The 22,636-nt window shown below is 42.7% G+C and overlaps 1 protein-coding gene across 1 annotated transcript in view; it reads right to left on the bottom strand.

Annotated features, from left to right (window-relative positions):
• Positions 1-9,506: 9,506 nt before the first annotated feature.
• Positions 9,507-22,636, bottom strand: part of Ube2d2 (ubiquitin conjugating enzyme E2 D2) — a 38,710-nt gene continuing 25,580 nt past the window's right edge. The window contains exons 3-7 of the mRNA XM_036204999.1: positions 17,799-17,830; positions 17,643-17,720; positions 17,454-17,559; positions 14,942-15,035; positions 9,507-11,164 (exon numbers count right to left, since the gene is read on the bottom strand). Coding sequence (XP_036060892.1) covers positions 11,119-11,164; positions 14,942-15,035; positions 17,454-17,559; positions 17,643-17,720; positions 17,799-17,830 — 356 coding nt within the window. The 3' untranslated portion in view covers positions 9,507-11,118. The remainder of the gene's footprint in view (positions 11,165-14,941; positions 15,036-17,453; positions 17,560-17,642; positions 17,721-17,798; positions 17,831-22,636) is intronic.

Below are 22,636 nucleotides of genomic sequence, written 5' to 3'. Positions count from 1 at the left end.
CCACGCAGCCCAGCCATAGTTCCAGGGTTACCAGTACAGCCAGGGACCCTCACAGCCTACATAGGGCCATGTGGTCATCTGATGGGGATCCCAGGGATGAGAAAGCAGCGTAAGGAGGTGTATGGCCTAGCTCAGCAACTGGCCCGCTGGGGCTAGAGATAAACTAGCGCCTCCCGGAAAATCATTAGCATCTGTTTGGGCCGGCAAAGTTAGCCCGCTGGTGCCTCCGCCTACTGGAAAGGGCGGCTGCGGCCCAGCCCCTTTAGTGCACAAGCCGGCTTTAACTCGGGTGGGGATGACATCTAACCACCCACCCACTCTAGAAGGGTGGCCTGGACAAGCAGAGGGCAAGGGTTTGTATCGTTAGGAGTGGGGGCTTCCCATGCGAAGTAGGTGGTTCACTCCGCACTCTGGGTAATCCAGGCCGGCTCTTGGAGATGCCCGTGCTGGCGGCAGCCCAGGGAGTGTGTGGAAATGACACCGCCAGGGCGGCGGAGATTCCCCCCCTCCTGACATTGGCTGGAAAGTGGAGCAGCTCGTCAGGGACAATCAATGGCGATCGATCGCTGCGCGGCGCAGGCGGCCAGCGCACGGGCGGGGGGAGGGGCAGCGCGGCCAGCAGGGATGGGGGCACCCGTAGCTGAGGTCAAAAAAACACAGACCCGCAAAAGGGCATAGTGGGGTCTCAAGGATACACAACTGTATAGGGAGGTATCACTATAGGCTACCACAATTAGAAAGAAGGCAGACTCATACACTAGTCTCTGTCACAAGTCACAACACAACAGGGTTAAATGTTTGGTTTTCATGGACCCATGATGGAATCAGTCACACATAACTGCACAATGATATAGCTTATCATACTACCTCATGACCAGTTCCACCACACACAGGGCCCACAGAACCACAACGGATGCCCTAAACTACTCACCCACCATTTGCCAGCATATCAACTTACACTGACTGGTCTCAACTAGACAAAAATGGGGGCAAAAAGTCAGATGGCTATACTGTGTATCACACAACCTCAGAGAGTATTGTTAAATTGGATCTCACTAGACACTTCCACAAGGAGATCAACAGCCCAAGTGGAACACAGCTGGGCCACCCATTGTCATAAGGTGCACCTCAATAACTAGAAGTGAAGTTGCTTGACAGCACCCACCAGGAACACTTCATCAAATGGCGCCCCCTCCTCAATAAACACCAGAGCACAGGTAAACTAAACTAGCACTAACTCACAGTTCTGATAGTACTACCAAGTGAAGCTGCATGGCCCAGGGCCACAGGAAAAGAACCTTACAAAGGAATCTTGGGTCACTGTTAATGGCTACGTACTAGACAGCTGTTCTCAACCCATGGGTCCAGAACCTGTTGAGGTCACCTAAGAACAATGGAAAATACAGATATTTACATTGTGATTCATAACAGTAGCAAAATTAGGAGTTAGGAAATAGCAACAAAAATAATTTTATGGTTGGAGGTCACCATGAGGAACTGTAATGGTCACAGCGTAAGAAGTTGAGAACCACTGTGCTATCCTATCTATACAGTGACTGATTCCCTAGCATCACTCTCAACTTTTTGGGGTTTTTTTGTTTTTCAAGACAGGGTTTCTCTGTGCAGCTTTGCGCCTTTCCTGGAACTCACTTGGTAGACCAGGCTGGCCTCGAATTCAAAGACACACCTGGCTCTGCCTCCCAAGTGCTGGGATTACAGGTGTGCGCCACTACCAGCTGGCTCACTTTAAACTTTTTAAGCTTCGAGTTCCTCTCTGGGAACCTAACTCACCCCAGCAGCTACACTACTTGTCATTACATCTGAAAAACCAACTCAAATATCACAAACCCAATTCCTAAGGTTGTTTTCACCCAGAAAGAAGCCGCACTCTCTCCCCATCCCGCTAGATGTGTCCTAGCAGCAGGGGGAGCCCACAGCACTCAGGCAGGCTCTGGGACCTTGGTGGGGAATCCACCCTCCAGCTCTCACCAGGCGAGACTCGGTGATCTTTCCTTCCTTCCTATTACTTCCCCAAGCTTCAGACACAAAACATTTCTCCAAAGTCTCCCAAATTCAAGGACTATCTCTACTTACCAGCACTCTCTATCCCTTTATTTTCCGAGAGGAATAGAAGTGTTGATTACACCTGTAATCCCAGCACTCGGGAGGCAGAGGCAGAGGCAGGTGGATCTCTGTGAGTTCGAGGCCAGCCTGGGCTACAGAGTGAGTTCCAGGAAAGGTGCAAAGCTACACAGAGAAACCCTGTCTTGAAAAACAAAAAAAACCCAAAAAGTTGAGAGTGATGCTAGGGAATCAGTCACCAAAAACAAAAAACAAAAAAGTGTTGGTTACAGTCCCAGATAGCTGGGTGCGGTGGCGCACACCTTTGATCCCAGTGTTCTGGAGGCGGAGGCAGGGGGACCTCTTAAGGCCAGCCTGGTCTAGAAATGAGCTCCAGGACAGTTAGAACTACAGAGAAACCCTGTCTCGAACAACTAAGTCCCAGAAAGGTGCTCTCAATTGTAAGTGTAAAGCCGCAAAACAAGGCTGGCCCAAGACCTCAGCAATGTCCCTGCTCCCATTCCAAGGAGGTACATTTGTGGAAGCAGGATCAAGACCTTCAGTCCTACACACACCCTGCGAAGACCTCCACTGTGAGCTAACGCAGGTCAGCTGGGCTGGAGCTGTAACTTCATGTTCAGGCCTGGGCCCACCCAGGGACTTCCAGGAATCTGATAGCAAAGGAGCTCCCCCTAAAGGTCGTGCCTAGAGTGACTCCTTTCTGTGACTAGCTTTCAAGTCTCACACATTGACCTAAGATCTCTCCTAACAGAGGCCTTCCTTGACTAGGGAATGAAGACTGTTTTTTGCGACCAAGGATGGAAACAGCAAGGATCTGGCCATTGTGGGTGTTACAACCAATTCCTTTTCCTTCCCCTTGAAGTAGAACTGGGACACGCATGGGAGAAGAGATCTAATCTGCCACCAACACTCCTCACCCACAGCTGAAGGCCAATTCTCACATTACTCCTCTCCCTAGGCTTTATATCCAGTCACAGATGGTTGACAAGACATGTGTGTCCATGTGCCTACCCACCCATTTGTGGACACACTCATTAGGCCTTGCTGAGGTATGCATGCCCCCCTAAGGGGCCCAGACAGTCTATACAAGGTACCTGGTATCCCAAAAGCTGGTCTTGCTCAAAGGTTTGTCATGAGAAAACAGGGCATATGCAAATTGTCCATAGCTACTTCCTTGAACCCAGCCCACAATTCCCTAATTGGTAAGATCATTTTCCACCAAGTTTTACCTACAGACTAGGTTAGAGACCAAGTGCCTATTTTTTTTTTTTTGTTTTTTTTTCCCCAGATGTAATTTCTATGCATATGTTTTTCAAGACAGGGTTTCTCTGTGCAGCTTTGTACCTTTCCTGTAACTCTCTCTGTAGACCAGGCTGGCCTCAAACTCAGAGATCCACCTGCCTCTGAGTGTTGAGATTAACCAAGTGTCCTGGGTCTCACTCTGTAGACCCGGCTGACCTTGAACTCAGAGATCTGCCTGGCTCTGCCTCTCGAGTGCTGGGATTAAAGGTGTGTGCCTCCACAGCCCAGCCCAACTATCCATTTTCTAATGAAAAAACAAACAAACAAACAAACAAACAAAAAACCACAAAGGACATATAAATTACTTGCCCCAAATTACGTGACTGAAAAGCCTATGATTCAAACCCACATCTAATTTCTCTTTTGTAAAGGCTACAGATGTAGGCTCACACCCATATGCACAAACACTAAGGAATGTCCATGCTCACACTCTTCTTAAAAATTCCTAACATGAACAGTCCCTCCTGCACACACAGAAGCTGGCCTATGCTCTCCCTCATCTGGAGCCGGTCAGCCACATTCTCCATGGCTGTCCTTCAGGGACAGAACAGGCAGGGAGTCTACATTCCCAGATTTCCTCCCTGACCCTGACCCACCCCCCTCCCCACCAGCACACAAATTCCTCCTGCTGCCGCCAGATAACCAGCCCAGTGGGGAAAGACCTGGAGGAGAGCAAGGAATTCTGGGAGCCAGTCTGCTAGCCCTACTCAGGGATGCCTAAGACCCAGGTCTACTGCCTGTTTCATAGTAAGTCAGCCTTTCCTTCAGGTAAGTCTCCACCTTTCTAATCCAGCTGGAATGAAGGCCCCCTCTTTATTAGGGGACTTTCCTAGGTCCAGAGTTCTCTTCAGATGCAGTCCTTTACATGGTTAGGAACTAAAGACGACTCGGGGGTCCCCAGACTCCCCCTCTACAAGTGTACAGCCAAGAGCCTGGCTTCTAGGCAGAAACAACCCCTAGAAGCTCTCCCAATCTTGGGGGTTGCAGCTACTTGGGTGACTTCAGCAAATCTACAGTTATTTGCATACCCAGATGGCCAAGCCTAGAATTTCAAAGAATTCCCAATGAAGAGGCAGCTGGCTTCCGGATGGTGGCCCTGGAGGCCCACAGCTGTTGCACTGGAACACTAGAAAGTCTGGGGCCCCCAATCACAAGATAAGATTGAAAAAGACAAGAACATTTCCCAGGCCTTACCATCGTGCTCTGCTTTTTCTTGAACCTCAATCTTTGGATCTAAAAGAACCATGTCATGGCTGCCCAGCTGATGTAGGCAAACAAGTGAGACTGGATTAGTTGTTGAGGGCACAGGGACTATCTGTTTTTGATAAAGACCAACAGTGGCACCAGAAATGTGAATCCCCTTGTTCACATGAAACAATGAACACAGCCAAGTGGGCAAAGCTGGTGTTGAAGCTGTTTATGTAACACAGAGATGACTAGAGGAGCATGCGTAAACACTTGGATACTTTGGTAGGCCTAGGGATGGATATAAGTCACTGTAACCTGTTCTCTTAAAGGAAATCTTTCTGAGTACCAGACTGAACTAGGCCCTGGTCCATCTACTTCTAAATACATCAACAAAAAGCCAAACCCAAAACAAGCCTCCACACCCCAAACAAAAGCCCCTCTTAGGTTCTGTCCATGGACATTCACTGACCTCACACACCTTGTAGTTTTCAAAGCTATGGGTCATCATTGCCCTCTGCTGGCTACAGAGGAACTAGCACCCACATAGAACCTTTTACCTGTAGACCCTGAAAATGTAACCCTAGGTTGCTGTTCCATTGAACCTTGAGTTAACAAGGGCCAGAATGGTTAGACACTAAGGTAGGAAAACAATGTGTGTGTGCGCATGCAATTGTCTCCCACTCCAAACAAACATCGATGCAGCTCAGAAGCTATATCCACTCACAGAATAAACATCTGGAGAATCCTAAAAACCCACCAGACCCTTCCATCTTTCTCATGTCCTTGACCTATCTGTTCCAAAGGAAGGTTGAGTGATAAGACCACACTTTCAGAAAGTTAAACTTTTAAAAAATAATTTATTTGTATTTTATGTACACTGGTGTTCTGCCTGCATGTGTGAGGGTGTCAGATCCCCTGGAACAGGAGTTATAGATAGTTGTGAGCTGCCATGTGGGTGCTAGGACTTGAACCCAGGTCCTGTGGAAGAGCAGCCAGCACATCCAACTACTGAGCCATCTCTCCAGCCCCCAGAAAGTTAAAACTTTAAAGGAAGGTCTGGGACAGTTTTGTTTTCATGGTCCCCTTTGCCACTTCTCAGCAAATACCCAGAAGTTTACAATATCCACAGAAACAAGACTGGATCCTTTAACAGTTGGCACAATATTCTGCAGATTAGCTAGCTACATCTTCAAAGATGGCTGTTATATTAGCTTGGGGACTGGGGTGTTGAGATAAAGTGAAACCAACGCAGCATACTTTATTAGTGGGGAAAAGCTCTAGACACCAGAACCACAAGGTAAGCAACCCAGCTTCTGCCAATTACTTCAAGCATGGAACCTCTCTCTTACTTCTGAGATAGTGCTGGGTTAAAGCCCAAATGCTAGGTTATCCTTTGGGATGCCAAGAATCTTCAAGAATGACCTTAATGTCTAGGGAGACCAAACCAGAGAAAACTAGAGATTTGGGGAGAAGATGGTCTCCTTTAACAAAACCTCCTCCTTACCTACTATAAAATTTTAAAATTCAAGATTGGAGGACCAACAAGATAGATCCCTGAAGAAAGGCACTATTTGCTCTCAGGCCTCACAATCTAAATTCAACCTCTGGAACTGACATGGTGGAAGGAAAAAATCTCCAGAAACTTGTCTTCTAACCATACATATGCTGCTGAGGCATGCTCAAAACCACATACATATATACCCACTAAATAAATGTTTAAACATTCCAAGATTTGAGCAGGATGTGCTGGGACAGGCCCAGCTTTTCTGGAAAAGGCAAGAGTACCCCAAATTCAAGACCAACTCAGATAACTTGAGACCCTGTGGCAAAAAGCAAAATGAGGGGTTGGAGAGATGACTCTGATTATAAGTACTTAATGCTATCGCCAAGAACTGGAGTTCAGTTTCCAGCACCTAAACAGTACCCTATCAATACCAGGAACTCCAGTTCTGGAAATTCAGGGTGCAAGGCACATGCTCTTAACCCCAGCACCCAGGAGGCAGGAGGCAGAAGCAGGTGGATCTCTGAGTTCAAGGCCAGTCTGATTTACTGTTCTAGGGCAGTCAGAGCTGTTACACAGTAAAACTGTCTCAAAAAAATAGAACAAAAAACAAAACAAAAATCTTAAAGCCAAGAATGGTTGTTCATACCTTAGCAGTTCTTAGCAGTTGGGAAGCAGAGGGAGGTGGATCTCTGAGTTCAAGGCCAGCCTGGTCTACATATTCGAGAAACGCTGTCTTGATTAAAAAACAAACAAAAAAATTAAATGGGGACTAATGATATAGTTAGTGGAGGGCTTGCTTGCCTAGTATGCATGAAGCCCTTGGCTCAATTCCCAGCACTGCAAAACTGGGTGTGAGGTGCATGATGCCTGTAATTCCAGCACTTGGAAAGTAGAAGGGTCGGAATCTCAAGGTCATCTGCAGCTACACAAGTTTAAAGCCATTCGGGGCTACAAGAGACCTTGTCTCAAAAATACACGTTTTCAAAATTGAACTGGGTGCAACCCATGCTTGTAGTCCCAGCCCTCAGGAAGAATTCAGCTTAGAAGTTCAAGACCTGCATAAGTAACAAGATTGAGACTACACATAAAAAACAAGAAATTCAAGGTTTCTAAGTACTTCAATAAGAAGCTCAAATCGGAGATTTCAAGAATAAGTAGACATGGAGAAAAATGGTTATGTACCTTCAGAAGCTGTGGCAGGTAGCCTTCATACCCTGACAGGGTTGAAAGGGAACTCAAGACATTTTTATCAAGGCTCCTGCTGTTTATCTCTGTACATCCTCCTAAGAGGCCTAGCTTAGGTATTTAGTGGCTTCTTGCTTTCTTTCCTGCAAGTGATCATCCATTTGCTTTCAGAGTACAATGTAGGAAATTCTACAAATAACTTACACAGGTAAAATCAAACAATGAAAAACGAATCAAAGACTGTTTGAGCTGCTGTATTGGCACCCAGGTATTCATTTAGGTGAGGTAATGGGGATCAAATCCAGGGCCTTGTGTATCCTACGCAAGCACCCAATCTCTGAGCTACCCCTCCCACATATTAATATAGATTTGCAACTGATAAAAGATAAAACTTTATGAATAATTCAAGATTAAAAAGTGATCCCTAGCCACTAGTCAAAATGTCTAACTTGCCTCAGTTAACTAAAGGCTTTAAAACTATGAGCTTTTCCATTTACACTGACTAAGGCAAAAATATAGCAACAATGAACTCGTTTAGAAACTATGAAGAACACAAAAGTTTCCTTTAAGTAAGGTTATAGTACCAAGAGAAAGACCTTTTTTTTTTTTTTTTTTTTTTTTTTTAAAGTAGACAGGATCTTATATTCCAGATTTTGGATCCCCAAGTCCCTACTTCCAAGCTGCAGGGATAACCTGTGAACCACTATGCTCAGTCCAGGCAGACTTTCCTGGAAAGTAAAGAGAACTTGGAGAAGCACATGCACAACACAAGGAAACAGGAACCTGCACCAGGAGTATATTCCACAGCTCCAAGGGTGAAAGAGGTGGGGGTGAAAAGGAAGAGGAAGTCCATCCATAACTCAGAAGAGCCTGACTGAGCTCCAGTAAGTATTAAGGAGTCCTACATTGAGACCAACCAGAGCTTCTCCTTAACTGCAGACAAGGGAAAGTACATAGGCATTCTGACTATAACTTAGAAATAACTCTGGGGCTGGAGAGATGGCTCAGAGGTTAAGAGCACCAACTGCTCTTCCAGAGGTCCTGAGTTCAATTCCCAGCAACCACATGGTGGCTCACAGCCATATGTAATGAGATCTGGCGCCCTCTTCTGTGTACATAATAAATAAATGCACCATTAAAACAAACAAACAACAACTAACTCACTTCTCCTGACAATCTAAAGCTCAAAACAATTGGTTGAGGAAATGGGATTGGCAGAAGAAAAGAAGTGCTTCAACCATTAGGTCAGTGCATAAAAAGCCTAAGTCCCTGGTCACATTTCCCTTTCCCCACAAACTTCCTATCCCTTCACCACCATTACAGCCCTACTAAATCTTTGTCTAGACAAAGTAGAAGTTAGCAGGACAACAATCCCTTTGACTCCTGGCCAGCAATAGAGCATGCAAACCGAAATGGTTTGGTTTTACCAAGAGATTGCTCTGACTATAACTTGACAAAACTGTCTAAACTATTATTAATAAGACCCAAATAGAAACCTATAACTTTGACGTTCCTTTGTAACCACTACCTTACCAGAATAAAACAAGGTTGCTGCAAATTAGCCTTTAGACACCAGATTAGTTTCCTGTGTGAGAATCCCAAGTGACATCTGTTTACTTAAAAACTCATAATAACTAGTGGACCAAACGTGTCTCATACCCGAACTGCATTCACCAGCCTAATATTGTCTGTGACCATCCCAACCTCTCCTTTGGCACATGAACAACAAAATGACGGCTTTTATTTCGCACAAAATAACTAGAGTATTCTTAAAACAATACCCACACTATGACCTAATGAATGGCAATAAGCTGAAGCTCTCAAAGGTAAGAGGCAAATAAGAATGAGCTTTCTAGAGCTGTGCAACTGAACCCAAAAGCAAGCGCAGTGTTAATAGCAAAAACAGCAAAGTTCGGCAGGGATCTAGTCAAGGCAGAATAGCTGACTAGTTAGTATGTGCAAGGCCGGGGGCCCCCTGAAACAAACAAGACAGACAGACATACACACAGCAACCCAAACTGAATTTCCATCTGCCTATAATAGTGATGATACATGGTGATTTCTGGTTAGAGTTCAATCCTGAGTCTTTCTCTCACAACCAGTTACAACCATTTCCATGCAAGGGCAAGGGGATGCTAGTCCAGTACTCCTGAAATACTTGTAAGTCACCAGCTGCTAAGAGGTTTTTAGCTGACAGGTTGTGATGGATGAACAGTGACACTGAGAGATGAGACAGGGGAGCAAGTTTAAAACCAAAAGCAGTGGACATTTATTCCTCATTTTTTTGTGCAAGAGTGTAAAGATGCATTTCAAAGAACCCGATGACTAGAGAGCATCAGCCATGGCCTTCAGGCTGGCCTGGCTTACAGTAGGTTAGGGAAAGGACTGAGGGGAGGTAACCTGCCTAGTTCACATGAATGTTTCTGGGTAACAGTTGTTTACAAATTTCAAACTACATTTTACTAGAGTCAAGGGAAGACTTCAAAAAGCCACATACAATACAATTTCAAGCCAATGAACATCCTGCAAACGTTAGTGCAAAGTAATTACGTAGACTCTCCAATACAAGAGTGTGCTCATGTTCCCAGGTCTGGTCAGTTTTCTTTTGTAATTACAATCACAGATGCTTAACTTATCAAACAGCAACACCTTTGTGTTCTATGTCCTATGTACCAGAGAATATCACAAGGTTTTGGTGAAATGCTGCTCAGTTTCATTAACAAAGCAAATTTATTTAGTTTAACAGTCATGTTCCTGGAATGGTGCACATATAAGTTTCATGAAAATGCCTTTAAACTTATGCCTCTATCTTGTTTAGTAAAATTACTCTCATATCTTTTTTACTATGTAAACTGGAATTGTTTCATGATTTTGAAATGCAACAAATATAAATGGAAACATTTCAGGGGTGAGGAAAAATCCACCACTAATCTTAGCTAGACAAAGTGTTTAAATCAAAAAAGCCTATTCACACAAAATTATATGTAATGACTGTAGTAATCAGTTTATTACACAGATTAATCATTCTTGAACGTACAAGCTCCAGAGGAGCAACTGGGTCTTTAAATATACACAAGTATTTCCATCAAATGAATTTTCACCCTTACATCGAAATAGGCCTAAAGCAGTTAAAAACATAAGAAAAATAAGAGCTATTAGCTATGTATTAACTGAGAAACCACATACAAACCAAAGATTATGGAAAGGGGCTAAAGGAAAAAGGCTGAAAGGGCAGGGCGATGTGAAAGTGCTGGGAACAAGGCCCACCACACTTTATGTACTAACAGCTCCAGTCCATTGAAATGTTCTTCAGTTAAACTTAGACCTTAAAATACAGCAGGAGGCAGAGTTTAATCTGTTTGGTCATAGCCTTCACCTAAGCTGTAGGTCCTTCAGGGTGAAATGAATACACAAACAGCTTCATGTTCTTCACCAGCTTTTTATGACTGTTTGAAATTAGATGGACTCCACTTAAGAACAACCTCCTATGGGTCTCTGGAGCTTTTTTCCTCTCATCCAAGCACACACTGTGTACCCACTACCCCTCACATCTTGCCATTATCCAAATTTAGGTCAATAAGGAAAGCTTTTAGTCTCACACCTAGGTTACGCCCGGAGAACTGGCTTCTCACACACACACTTCTCTGCTAGGAGGCAATGTTGGTACAGAAGTACAGTATTTCTAGTTTGTTGTTCCAAGTATGTACAACACGCAGCACTGCTGTGTCAGGTAAACATGTGCACAGGGGAAGATGAGGCGTGGGCTCATAGAAAGCAGTCAAATGGAAATCAAAAGGACTTTCTCTTTCAGAGTTCCCCTAGCTTTATTTGTAGAGGTTATCCAATAATTTCTTTAATTACATCGCATACTTCTGAGTCCATTCCCGAGCTATTCTGTTGTACCTGTACACACACAAAGAGAACTTGGCTTAAGATAGGTAAGGAGTCAATAAGCAACATATTTCATTCATAAGTTTAGCATTTGCTGATATGTACCTCATCCTATTTTTTTTTTTTTTTTTTTTTTTTTAACTTCCTGAAACAGGGCTTCTCTGTGTAACAGCCCTAGCTGTCCTAGAACTCAATTTGTAGACCAGGCTGGAGAACTCAGAGATCTGGGTACCTCTGCTCCTGAGTGCTAAGATTAAAGTCGTGTGCCACCGCCCTAAGTTTGTGACTGACCATCAACTCAATGCAACCAAAGGTAACCTTAAAGTCTTCCTGGCTTTGGAGGGATATAGGTACATGCCAACACACCTTAAGGTTTTACGTGACTATGTAATGCTATATTATATGGTGGTTTTTTTTTTTTAAGGTTTATTTATTTATTATGTATACAGTATTCTGCCTGCATGTGTCCCTGCAGGACAGAAGAGGGCACCAGATCTAATTGCAAGTGGTTGCTGGGAATTGAACTTAGGACCTCTGGAAGAGCAGTCAGTGCTCTTAACCACTGAGCCATCTCTCCAGCCCTTATATGGTTCTTAAAATCATTTAACAGTGATTTAAATGGCAATAATGAGCTAGGAGGAGAGACTGAGGCAGTAAGTTCCAAAAATTGTCTCAAAACACATACAGACTTTTGTCTCACAAAAATATAAAATACAGTAAAGGAGCTAGAGACAGCTCAGCAGTTAAAGAGACTTGCTGCTCTTAAGGAGGACCTCATTCAGTTCCTAGCACCTGCATGGCAGGTCACAACCATCTGTAACTCCAGTTCTGGAGATCTAACTCCTTCTTCTGGACTGTGAGTACCAGGCATCCATGTGATACATATACATATATGCATGTGGTATATACATAGATATGCAAGCAAAACTTTCCCCTATCTGGGGGAGGCCAGCTCCCACCTTTTAAAAGGCTCCTATGAAGAGGAGAGATATTAAAAAACAAACAAATAAACCACTTGCAAGGCAGTGGTGGCACACACCTTTAATCCCAGCACTCGGGAGGCAGAACCAGGCAGATCTCTGTGAGTTTGAGCCCAGCCTGGGCTACCAAGTGAGTTCCAAGAAAGGAGCAAAGTCACACAGAGAAGAGCTGTCTTGAGAACCAACCTCCCCCCAAAAAACCCACTTTTAGATAGAAAGATAGTGAAGAAGACCTCCTTCCCCCCCTTGCTAGATCAAAGTACAAAGCACAGCCAAGTGTACACACTTCCAAACACCTAGTAACCACACCAGTGGTCAAATCATCCCCTTTTGCAGCCCTGCTGGGTAAAACAAGCTCAGATTCTCTGACTCTGAGTAGTGTCTTATTAGGAAAACTCTGTGGGTCAAACACACAAAGTAAAAATAAAAATTACAATGAGGTGGGTATGATGGTACACTTCTTTAGTTCCAGCACTTGGAAGGCAGAGGTAAGTGGATATCTGTGAATTAAAAGGTAGTCTGGTCTACACATACAAGCTGCAGGCCAGCCAAGGGTAGATGGTGAGACCCTGTCTGCAAACAAAAACAAATAAAACCCTACGAAGAAATAAAATGACAATAACTTCCTTTATATTAATAAAGAATTATTTGACAGGTTTACTTCAATAATAAAAATAAATGCTCCATAAAAATATTCCAGTAACAAAATAAACACAGAAGGCTGTGTAAGTCTAGAAGGATAGCACTTGGGGCAGAGAGAAAAGGATTAGGAGTTGAAGGTTACCCACAGTTATACAGTGAATCATGAGACCATCTCAAAACAAAAACAAACCAAAACAGAAAGAGAGGACAAAGAATCAGGAATGTATTATTAGGCATGGTGGCTCATGCCTGAAAATCTGGCACTTGGGAGGCTGAGGCAAGAAGACGGTGAATTTAAAGGCAGCAAAGGCTACATAGCAAGACTCTGTTTCAAAATGTGTGTATGTGTGTGTGTGTGTGTGTGTGTGTGTGTGTACATAGCTCTAGCCCCAGCTAACAAAGAGACTAAGGCAGAAAGATCATTTTAGTACATGGGTTTAAGGCCAGCTTGAACAGCATAGTGAGATTCTGTCTCAAAAACAACCAAAATTAATTTTGTTTTAAAAAAGATGAGGGGCTGGAGAGATGGCTTAATGGTTAAGAGTGCTGACTGCTCTTCTAGAGGTCCCTGAGTTCAATTCCCAGCAACCACACGGTGGCTCACAACCATCTATAATGGGATCTGGTGCCTTCTTCTGGTGTGCTTAAAGATAAGACAGGTCACTCGCATATATAAAATAAATATAAAAAAAAAGAATAGTTCTGCTGAACATTAGCTCCATGCTGACCTTAAGATATCTTTCTGAAAAGCATTCATATCCACAATTTATACAAAATGTTCTCTAATGAAAACAATTCAGTTGTGTATAATATACAAAATAAATAAATAATGAAGCTAAGGTTTGGGAACACACACCTTTAATCACAACACTTAGGAGGCAGGGGTAGGTAGATTTACGTGAGTTCCAGGCAGCCAAAGCTTTTTAGTGAAACTCTTCCCCCAAAATAAATAAATAAAATTAAGCTGCAGGGTCTGGAAAGATTTCAGGCAGATAACTAACTCAGCAGTTAAGAGCACTAGCTGCTTTTCTAGAGGACCCTGGTTCAAATTCCAACACTGACATGGTACTTCATGCCAGTTCTAGGGAATCTGATGCCCTCTTCTGGCCTCTGCACAAACATGCAGGCAACAAGCACACACACAAATTAAATTCAGCCAGAAACACACGATGACAGATGGTACTCAGACACACAACAAAAAACCTAAAAATTAGTGCCAGACCTTCCACTCCTGTTGTAGCTCCATTAAACACTAACATCATAAATAAAAAACCCAATCATCTATGATTTTTCTATTGTTTTTGATTTTGGGCTTGAGACAGGTATCACTTCGTACAAATTCACAATCCTCCTGCCTCAATACTTTGCCTATCTGTACCTATGACTTTTCTAATACAACAGATTTTAATATTTTGTTTCTAATTAATTAATTACAGACAGGGTCTTACTATGTCTGGAACTCAGAAGTCCATCTATCCCTGCTTCAAAGAACTACCATACCCAGCTAGTCATTTATGGGTTGTCCCTCCCCCCCCCCCCATCACCCCCAAACCCCCAGACACGGTCTTCTCTGTGTAGCCCTGGCTGGCCTCAAACTCATGGAGATCTACATGCCACCTAGGGCTGGCATCAAGGGTGTATGCCACCACCACCCAGTGGCAGACAGATCTCTGAGTTCAAGGCCAACCTGGTCTATAGAATTCTAGTGTGGTCAGGGCTACAGAGAAACACTGTCTCCAACAGCAAAAGCCCATCTAACTTCTCCTATATAGTTCCTTTATAATCTCAATAATACATGAAAGCAAAAATGATTAGAATTCTCTAAGCTCCTGTCACTTTTGATGTCCTGACCATTCTTCAATAATTCATAGTATACAATTCTAAATTACCTAATTCTGTATCAAAATTTGTTTTAAAAAGGAATTTGGCACTTTACACTAAATGGTAGAAAATTCAATTATCTTCACCATCAAATTTACCCAATTACATATAGGACAAATGGGAACTTGATGCACAATGATGCATGAGTCCAAAGACAAATAAGACATAATCATGTACTCCTTGGAGAGTTTATGTAAACATTTGGTCCATACTCCAACTTTACAAGGAAGTTCTGTGACAGCTCCACCCCACACCTGACAGCTGTGCACCTGAAGTTGATACTTACTTTTCTCTATCTGTTTTGTAGATCCGAGCAATCTCAGGCACTAAAGGATCATCTGGATTGGGATCACACAACAGAGAACAGATGGACAAAAGTACTAGGACATTTAAAAAAGAAAAAAAGAAAAGAAAAAAAAGCATTCATTAGTAGGAGACCAAAGCAAAGGACTTAAACATCAGAGGCTAGGCAACACTCAGGAAGCAGGTAAAGAGATGGATCTCTGTGAGTTCAACGCCGGCCAAGGCTGTACAGTTCCTGTTTCCAAGGAAAAACAAACAAACCCTTCACAAAAACCCAACCCAAGATGCTAACCAATGTTAAGACTGGAATTGAAATGCTGGTAGCTTAACGCTGGAGAGCTTGGATAATGTACATGACGTTCTGTTCTGAGTTCAGTTATTAGCAGAACACAACCAGCTCTTCTAAATATTAGATTCAGAGAACACTTGTCAGTGCCAGTGATCTTCAATTTTAGCAGCTCAAATTCACAGAAAATTTCCAAAAACAGACAAAATGAGTTGTCTGATACCACCCTCCATTACAAGGGAACTCCAAGGGCAGTTCGGGATATAGGAAATTGTCTCAAAAACAAAATAAATTTTAGCCAGGTACCAGTAGCTCATCCTTGTAATCCCAGTACTATAGAAACTAAGGCAGGCACATTGATCGCCACAAGTAGAGACCAGCCTAGAGAGTAAGATCCTGTCTTAAAACAAACAACAAGCTGGGCGGTAGTGGCGCAAGCCTATAATCCCAGCACTCGGGAGGCAGAGGCAGGTGGATCTCTGTGAGTTTGAGGCCAGCCTGGTCTACAGAGCTAGTCCTGGACAGGCACCAAAGCTACAGAGAAACCCTGTCTCAAAAAAACAAAACAAAACAAAAAAACCAACAAAAATAATCAAACATGGGCTGGAAAGATAGCTCAGAGGTTAAGAGCACTGGCTGCCCTTCCAGAGGTCCTGAGTTCAATTCCCAGCAACCACATGGTTGCTCACAACCATCTGTAATGAGATCTGGTGCCCTCTTCTGGTCTGCAGTCATTCATGCTGTATACATAATAATAAATAAATAAATCTTTAAAAAAAAAAAAAAAAGGTTGGGGATTTGCTCAGTGGTAGAGCACTTGCCTAGCAAGCACAAGGCCCTGGGTTCAATCCTCATCTCAAAAAAAAAAAAAAAAAAAAAAGAAAGAAAGAAAGAAAAGAAAGAAAGGCAGGACTTCACTCTGTATCAAGCTAGTCTCAAATTTGCTATGCAATCAAAAATACTCTTGAAATACTACTGATCATTCTGCTTCCACTTTCCAAGTATTAAGATTACAGTAAGCTGGGGCAGTGATGGCACAGGCTTTTAATCTCAGAGGCAGACAGATCTCTGGAGTTCGAGGCCAGCCTGGTCTAGAGAGCGAGATCCAGGAAAGGCACAAAGCTACAAGAGAAACCCTGCCTCAAAAAAACTAACTAACTAAATAAATAAATAAATAAATACACAGCGTATATGCCACATAACAGGCTTCTACCTGGTTTTTGAGTATCACAATCAACAAACCTGGCATCATACCAAGGATTATCTTTTTGTTTATTTGTTTGAGACAAGGTTTCTCTGTGGTGTTTTGGTGCCTGTCCTGGATCTCACTCTGTAGCACAGGTTGGCCTTGAACCTGACTCTGCCTCCCGAGTACTAGGATTAAAGACGTGCAACACCAACTTCCAGGGGATTATCTATTCTTGAAAATTCAACTCTTTTCCATTGTATCAACAAATACTATTATAGACTAAGGGAGATCAGCTCTTTAAAAAGAAACAGGAGTAGGGGCTGAAGAGATGATGGCTCAGTGACTAAGAGCACTGGCTGTTCTTCCAGGGAACCCAGGTTCAATGCCCAGCACCCACATGGCAGCCCACAGCTGTGTGTAACTCCAAGATCTGACATCCCCACACAGACATACATGCAGCCAAATAAAAATAATTTAAAAAGCTGGGCAGGGGTGGTGCATGTCTTTAATCCCAGCACTCGGGAGGCAGAGCCAGGTGAATCTCTGAGTTCAAGGCCAGCCTGGTCTACAGAGTGAGATCCAGGACAAACACCAAAACTACACAGAGAAATCCTGTCTCAAAAAAAAAAAAAAAAAAAAAAAAAAAAAAAAAAAAAAAAAAAAAATCCAAAAGCAAAACAAAATTTAAGAAAAGAAAAAACAATTACGAAAGAAAGAAAGAAAGAGGAGCAAAAAAAATAAATAAATAAAATAGGGCTGGGAAGACAGCTATATGGTTAGGACCATTGGCTGCTCAGAGGACCCAGGTTCAATTCCCAGTACCCACATCCATCTGTAACTCCAACAACAGGTGATCCAACACCTTCTTCTGGCCTCTGGGGGAACCAGGCACATACATGATACAAATACATACATTAAGGTAAACACACATAAAATAAATAATTTGAAAAACAGATAAAAAAGATATACCAACAAACAAATCAGTTATTTCACCTTGATATCAAACAACTATTCGATTACCTTTTGAAATAGTTAGTGCTGGAGACCACTGTGACCGTAGAATATCAAGACAAATGCTGCCATTACTGTTAATATTTGGATGATAAATTCTTGTTGTAAATGCAACCTGAAGAAAAAAGAAATCTTTGTGACTGATTTACTAGTATCATACAGAGTATATTAGAGCAATGATCATATTCCAATTATTACCTTAGGTGGTTTGAAGGGGTAATCTGTTGGGAAATGAATTGTCAAGAAGAACACTCCACCTTGATAGGGGCTGTCATTCTGATGATGAAAAGAAAGTGAGATTTAAAATGAATAAATTACAAAAAGTGTTATTAAGGAATTAAAGTGAATACTTACTGGCCCCATTATTGTAGCCTGCCAATGAAACACTGAAAAAGAACAAGAACAAGAAATCATGTCAATGATATTCACATCACACCTATACCATAGAAACCTATCATTCCCTGCCTAATCAAACTTCTTTTATGCCAGGTGGTGGTGGTACATGCAGAGGCAGACGGATCTCTGTGAGTTCAAGGCCAGCCTGGTCTACAGAGTGAGTTCCAGGAAAGGTGCAAAGCTACACAGAGAAACCCTGTCTGGAAAAAAACAAAAACAAAAACAAAAAAAGAAACATCAAAGTTCATTTTAAACAGTATGATAATAACTTTTTCTGAGTCAGGGTTTCTCTGTGTAACAGCTTTAACTGTCCTGGAACTCACTTTATAGACTAGGTTGGCTTCAAACTCAGAAATCTGCCTACGTCTGCCTCCTGAGTGCTGGGAGTGCGCCACCGTTGCCTGGCAATAATGACTATTTTCTATGGACAGGATGAAGGCTAAACCAATTGTGATTCCAAACCACTGAAGAATGAATGAATGGATGAATGGATGAAGGCAGGCAAATGAGTAGGGCGCCTTCAATCCCAGCACATGGGAAGCAGAGAGGCAAGTAGATCTCTGACTTGGATGCCAGGCTGGGATCCAGGACAGCCAGGGCTGTTATAGAGAAAGTCAGTCTCCAAAAACCAAACGAACCAAACAAGCACACCAAAAACCAAAACACAACAAAAATGAACAGTAAATTTAAAAATAGGTGGAGAGACTAGAGAGATGGTTCAGTGGTTAGGGGTGCACACTACTCTTACAAACCAGAGTTCCGCTCCCAGCACCTGAATCAGGTGGTTCATAACAACCTGCAGCTGCAGCTCCAGAGGATCTGATGCCCTCTTCTGGTCTCTGACCATTTACACTCACACACATACCCACCTACCTCACACACACCACCACCATCATCAAAAACACAATAAAACCACCAACAAAACAAAAGAACCCACACATTTTTCTTGAGGCCAGCAAGATGGTTCAACAGGAAAAGTTCTGCTATCAAGCCTGACATGAGTTTGATTCCCAGGGATCACACACAAGGAGAAAACTAACTCCCAAGCTGTTCTCTGGCCCATACACATTTTATACACACTGGAACTAAGCATGGTGGTATAGTATATAATCATACTGGCAAAGCTGAGGCAAGATGCTAAATCTAAGTTTATCTTTGGCTAAGGAAAGGGTTTCAGGGCACCCTGGTCTACTTATCTACAGATGAGTTCCAGGTGAGCCATGGCTACATGATGATTCTATCACAAAAACCAACCAACTGGAGCTGGAGAGATAGCTCAGAGTTAAGAGCACTGACTGACTACTCTTCCAGAGGTCCTGAGCTCAATTCCCAGCAACCACATGGTGGCTCACAACCATCTGTAATAAGATCTGGCGCCCTCTTCTGTGTACATAATAAATAAATAAATCTTAAAAAAAAAGAAAGAAAGAAAAAAACCAACCACTTATCAACAAACAAAACCTGTTTCAAAGTCATGCCTAGAAGATAAATTTACTTTTTTGTCTTTTTATTTCCCCCGCTCTGAAACAGGACTTCTGTGTGTAGATCAGGCTGGCCTTGAACTCAAGAGATCTGCATGCCCTTTGCCTCCCGAAAACTGAGATTAAAGGCGTGCATGGCCACCACCACTTGGCTGCCTCCAAGACTTAATCATTCCTCAATTACATAAAATATACTTTGCTGGCATATGGCAGAAAGGGTCCACATACTCAAATTAGGAAAAACTATTTTTGAGTGTGCATGTGCTGAATGTGTCCACATGCATGTTTGTGAGAGTGTGTCCGTGTGCGGAGATCAGAAGAAGATTCTGGGTATATTCCCCTATTTTTCTTTATTTTTATTCCAGACAGGGTTTCCTCACTGAACGTGAAGCTGGCCTTTTTAGCTACAATGGCTGGCCACTGAGTCCCAATCCATTTGTTTCCACATTTCAACTTGTAACAAGCACTATTTACAGGTACACTGCCACACACCCAACTTTTTCTATTGTGATGGACATATTAAGCCATGTTTGTTTATATTCTGTACAGCAAATGCCTTACCCACTGGGCCATCTTCTCAGCTCAGAAAAGTTGATGTCTTTTTTGTTTTTCCTTGTTTGTAGTAGGGAGTAGAGGAAAGCCTGAATGAGTGAACTTCTGGGTGAATGTGTCTTGTACACCCATGTCAAGAAGTTCAAAGCCTCAGACCTATGGGAAAATGGCAAAGCTTTCCTCTCTGGGTGAAAGCTTTCCTCTCTGGGTGAGGTTCAGAGGAATCGCAAAGCCTTTTTTCTGGTCAGTGTGCAGTTTATAGTGTGTACAGAAAATGTCCACTGTAACTTTCTCCCCTGGATGACTATAGCCTGAAGACTATTCCCCTACAGCAATTGCTCCTACAGAGATTATTAGCTAAACTTGCTTCCATGTTTGGCAGTATAGCATAAATCCTGCCTCCTTGTTCAGCTGTATGCAATAACCCCATTTTCCTTTTTAACTATACAATGAACACGCTGAGTTTCTAGGGTGCTATGGTTTCTGCATCAGAAATCCCAGTCCACCCAATCTTAGCTTTTGTGTCCATATGTTTGTATTTTCTTCATTCAACACCCCACCCCAGTCAGGTCCAATTCCCAAAGCCCTACAAATACATGGCAATGGGTGTCTGAATGTATGAGTGTGCACCACATGTGTGCAGTGCCCAGGAGGCCAGGAGAGGATGCAAGATCCCCTGGCACCAAAGTTCCAGGCAGCTGTGAACCTCAAGAGGGTGGCAGGAACTGAACTTGATGAAGAGCAGCCTGTACTCTTGACTGATAAACCATCTCTTCAGCCCCAAGATTTTTTAAAATTTCAGACAGGGTTTCATGCATGCCAAACTGGCTTGAAATTATATATGCAGCAGAGGATGATCATTCCACCTCTGTGATGGCATGTGACGCCACAACCAGTTTATGTAGTCCTGAGGTTCAAACCTAGGGTCCTGTGCATGTTATACAAGTACTTTACCAACTGAGCTACATTCTCAGCCCCAAAGATTTCTTTTAACAATAAAGAAAAAAAAATAGGCCATGCACTGTGGCACTTACCTTTAATCGTAGTACATAGGAGGAAGAGGCAGAAGGATCTTCAAGGCCAGCCTGGTCTACACAGTGAATTCCAGACCAGCCCAGGCTGCCAAGTGAAGACCCTGCCTCTAAATAAATAAAGAAATAGAAAGAGAGAGAGAGAGAGAGAGAGGGAGGGAGGGAGGGAGGGAGGGAGGGAGGAAGGAAGGAAGGAAGGAAGGAAGGAAGGAAGGAAGGAAGGAAATCATGCGTAGGTCTTTAGAGTTTACAGTACAGCCTTCAATACAATGCTGGGAGGTATGAAGCATTTACCAGCACACAACACCTTGGGCTGGATCCTCAACATTACTTTTAAAAGCAAATAAACATGAATTTGATTATAAATCGTAGAAATAATTTCAAATTAGTCAATAAGGAAACCTCCCATATAAAAGCAGAAAATAGGACTGGAGAGATGGCTCAGAGGTTAAGAGCACTGACTGCTCTTCCACAGGTCCCGAGTTCAATTCCCAGCAACCACATGGTGGCTCACAACCATCTGTAATGAGATCTGGTGCCCTATTCTGGCATTCAGGGACACATGCTGTATACATAATAAATAAATACATCTTTAAAAATATTTTTAAAAAGCAGAAAATAATACTCATCCCATAATCTGAGAGCAACACTGCCAATGTGGTTTTATCTAGACCATCCAACCCAGCTAACTCTTGTTACAGATAGAAATGTAAAGACTAAGCAGTTACATCAAAACTCATTGGGATGTCTAAGTCCTAAAGGGCCTTCAGATTTCCTTAATATGTAATTGTCTCCATGGTTTGTTTCCCTTATTAGGCACCAAACTCACCCAAGAACAGCTAATTTATCAGAAAAACATTTTTAGATTCACCAAATTCATTTTTAAAAAGCATCAAACAAAAATAATGGTTACAGCTGGACATGATGGCCCACACCTTTAAATCCCAGCACTCAGGATGCAGAGAGACAGGCAGACCTCTGACTTGGGTGCCAGTCTGAGATCCAGGACCCCAGGCTAAGCAGAGAAACCCTGTCTCGAAAATCAAGGTTGGAGGAAACCTACATTCATTAGGTCCCAGGGACTGAACTGAGGTAGTTAGGGTTGACAGCATCTCACCTGTAGAGTCATTTTGCTGGCCCAGGAATTAAACTGTTCTTAATTTTGTTTCAAAAAACAAAACTCGGGTTGGGGATTTAGCTCAGTGGTAGAGCGCTTGCCTAGCAAGCACAAGGCCCTGGGTTCGATCCTCAGCTTAAAAAAAACAAAAAACAAAAAACAAAAACAAAAACTCACCAAGTCTCTCAATGTTTTCAAATTCCTGTCATGTTATTTCTTGAGATTCGGGGACAAAAAAATTAGTACACGAATTAAATATTAAGGACAGGTTATTGCTGAAGTTTTTATCCTTTGAATATATCTCCCTAGTAATTAAATTCTTCATACTTTGAACAACCAATCAATCATCAATGGATTAATAAATAAAAGCAGTTGAGAATCATTTTGAGCTACTAAGTCTGTCCTGGTCCTACTATCTTCAACCAAGTCCCGTAAAAGATCCTTAAAGCCCTGGTTAAAGAAATAAGAGTCAGCTGGGTATTGTAGTATTTATGCCTTTGACTCTGCATGAGACCAAGGCAGAGATCTGTGAGGTGGAGGCCAACCTGATCTAAACAACTAATGCCAAAATCACACACCTGTAAATTCAGCAGGTGGGTGAGGCTGAGGTAGAAA

The sequence above is a fragment of the Onychomys torridus genome, chromosome 13 (genome assembly GCF_903995425.1).
Source record: "Onychomys torridus chromosome 13, mOncTor1.1, whole genome shotgun sequence".
In the NCBI taxonomy this organism is placed as follows: Eukaryota; Metazoa; Chordata; class Mammalia; order Rodentia; family Cricetidae; genus Onychomys; species Onychomys torridus.
This window is presented reverse-complemented; position numbering and strand designations above follow the sequence as displayed.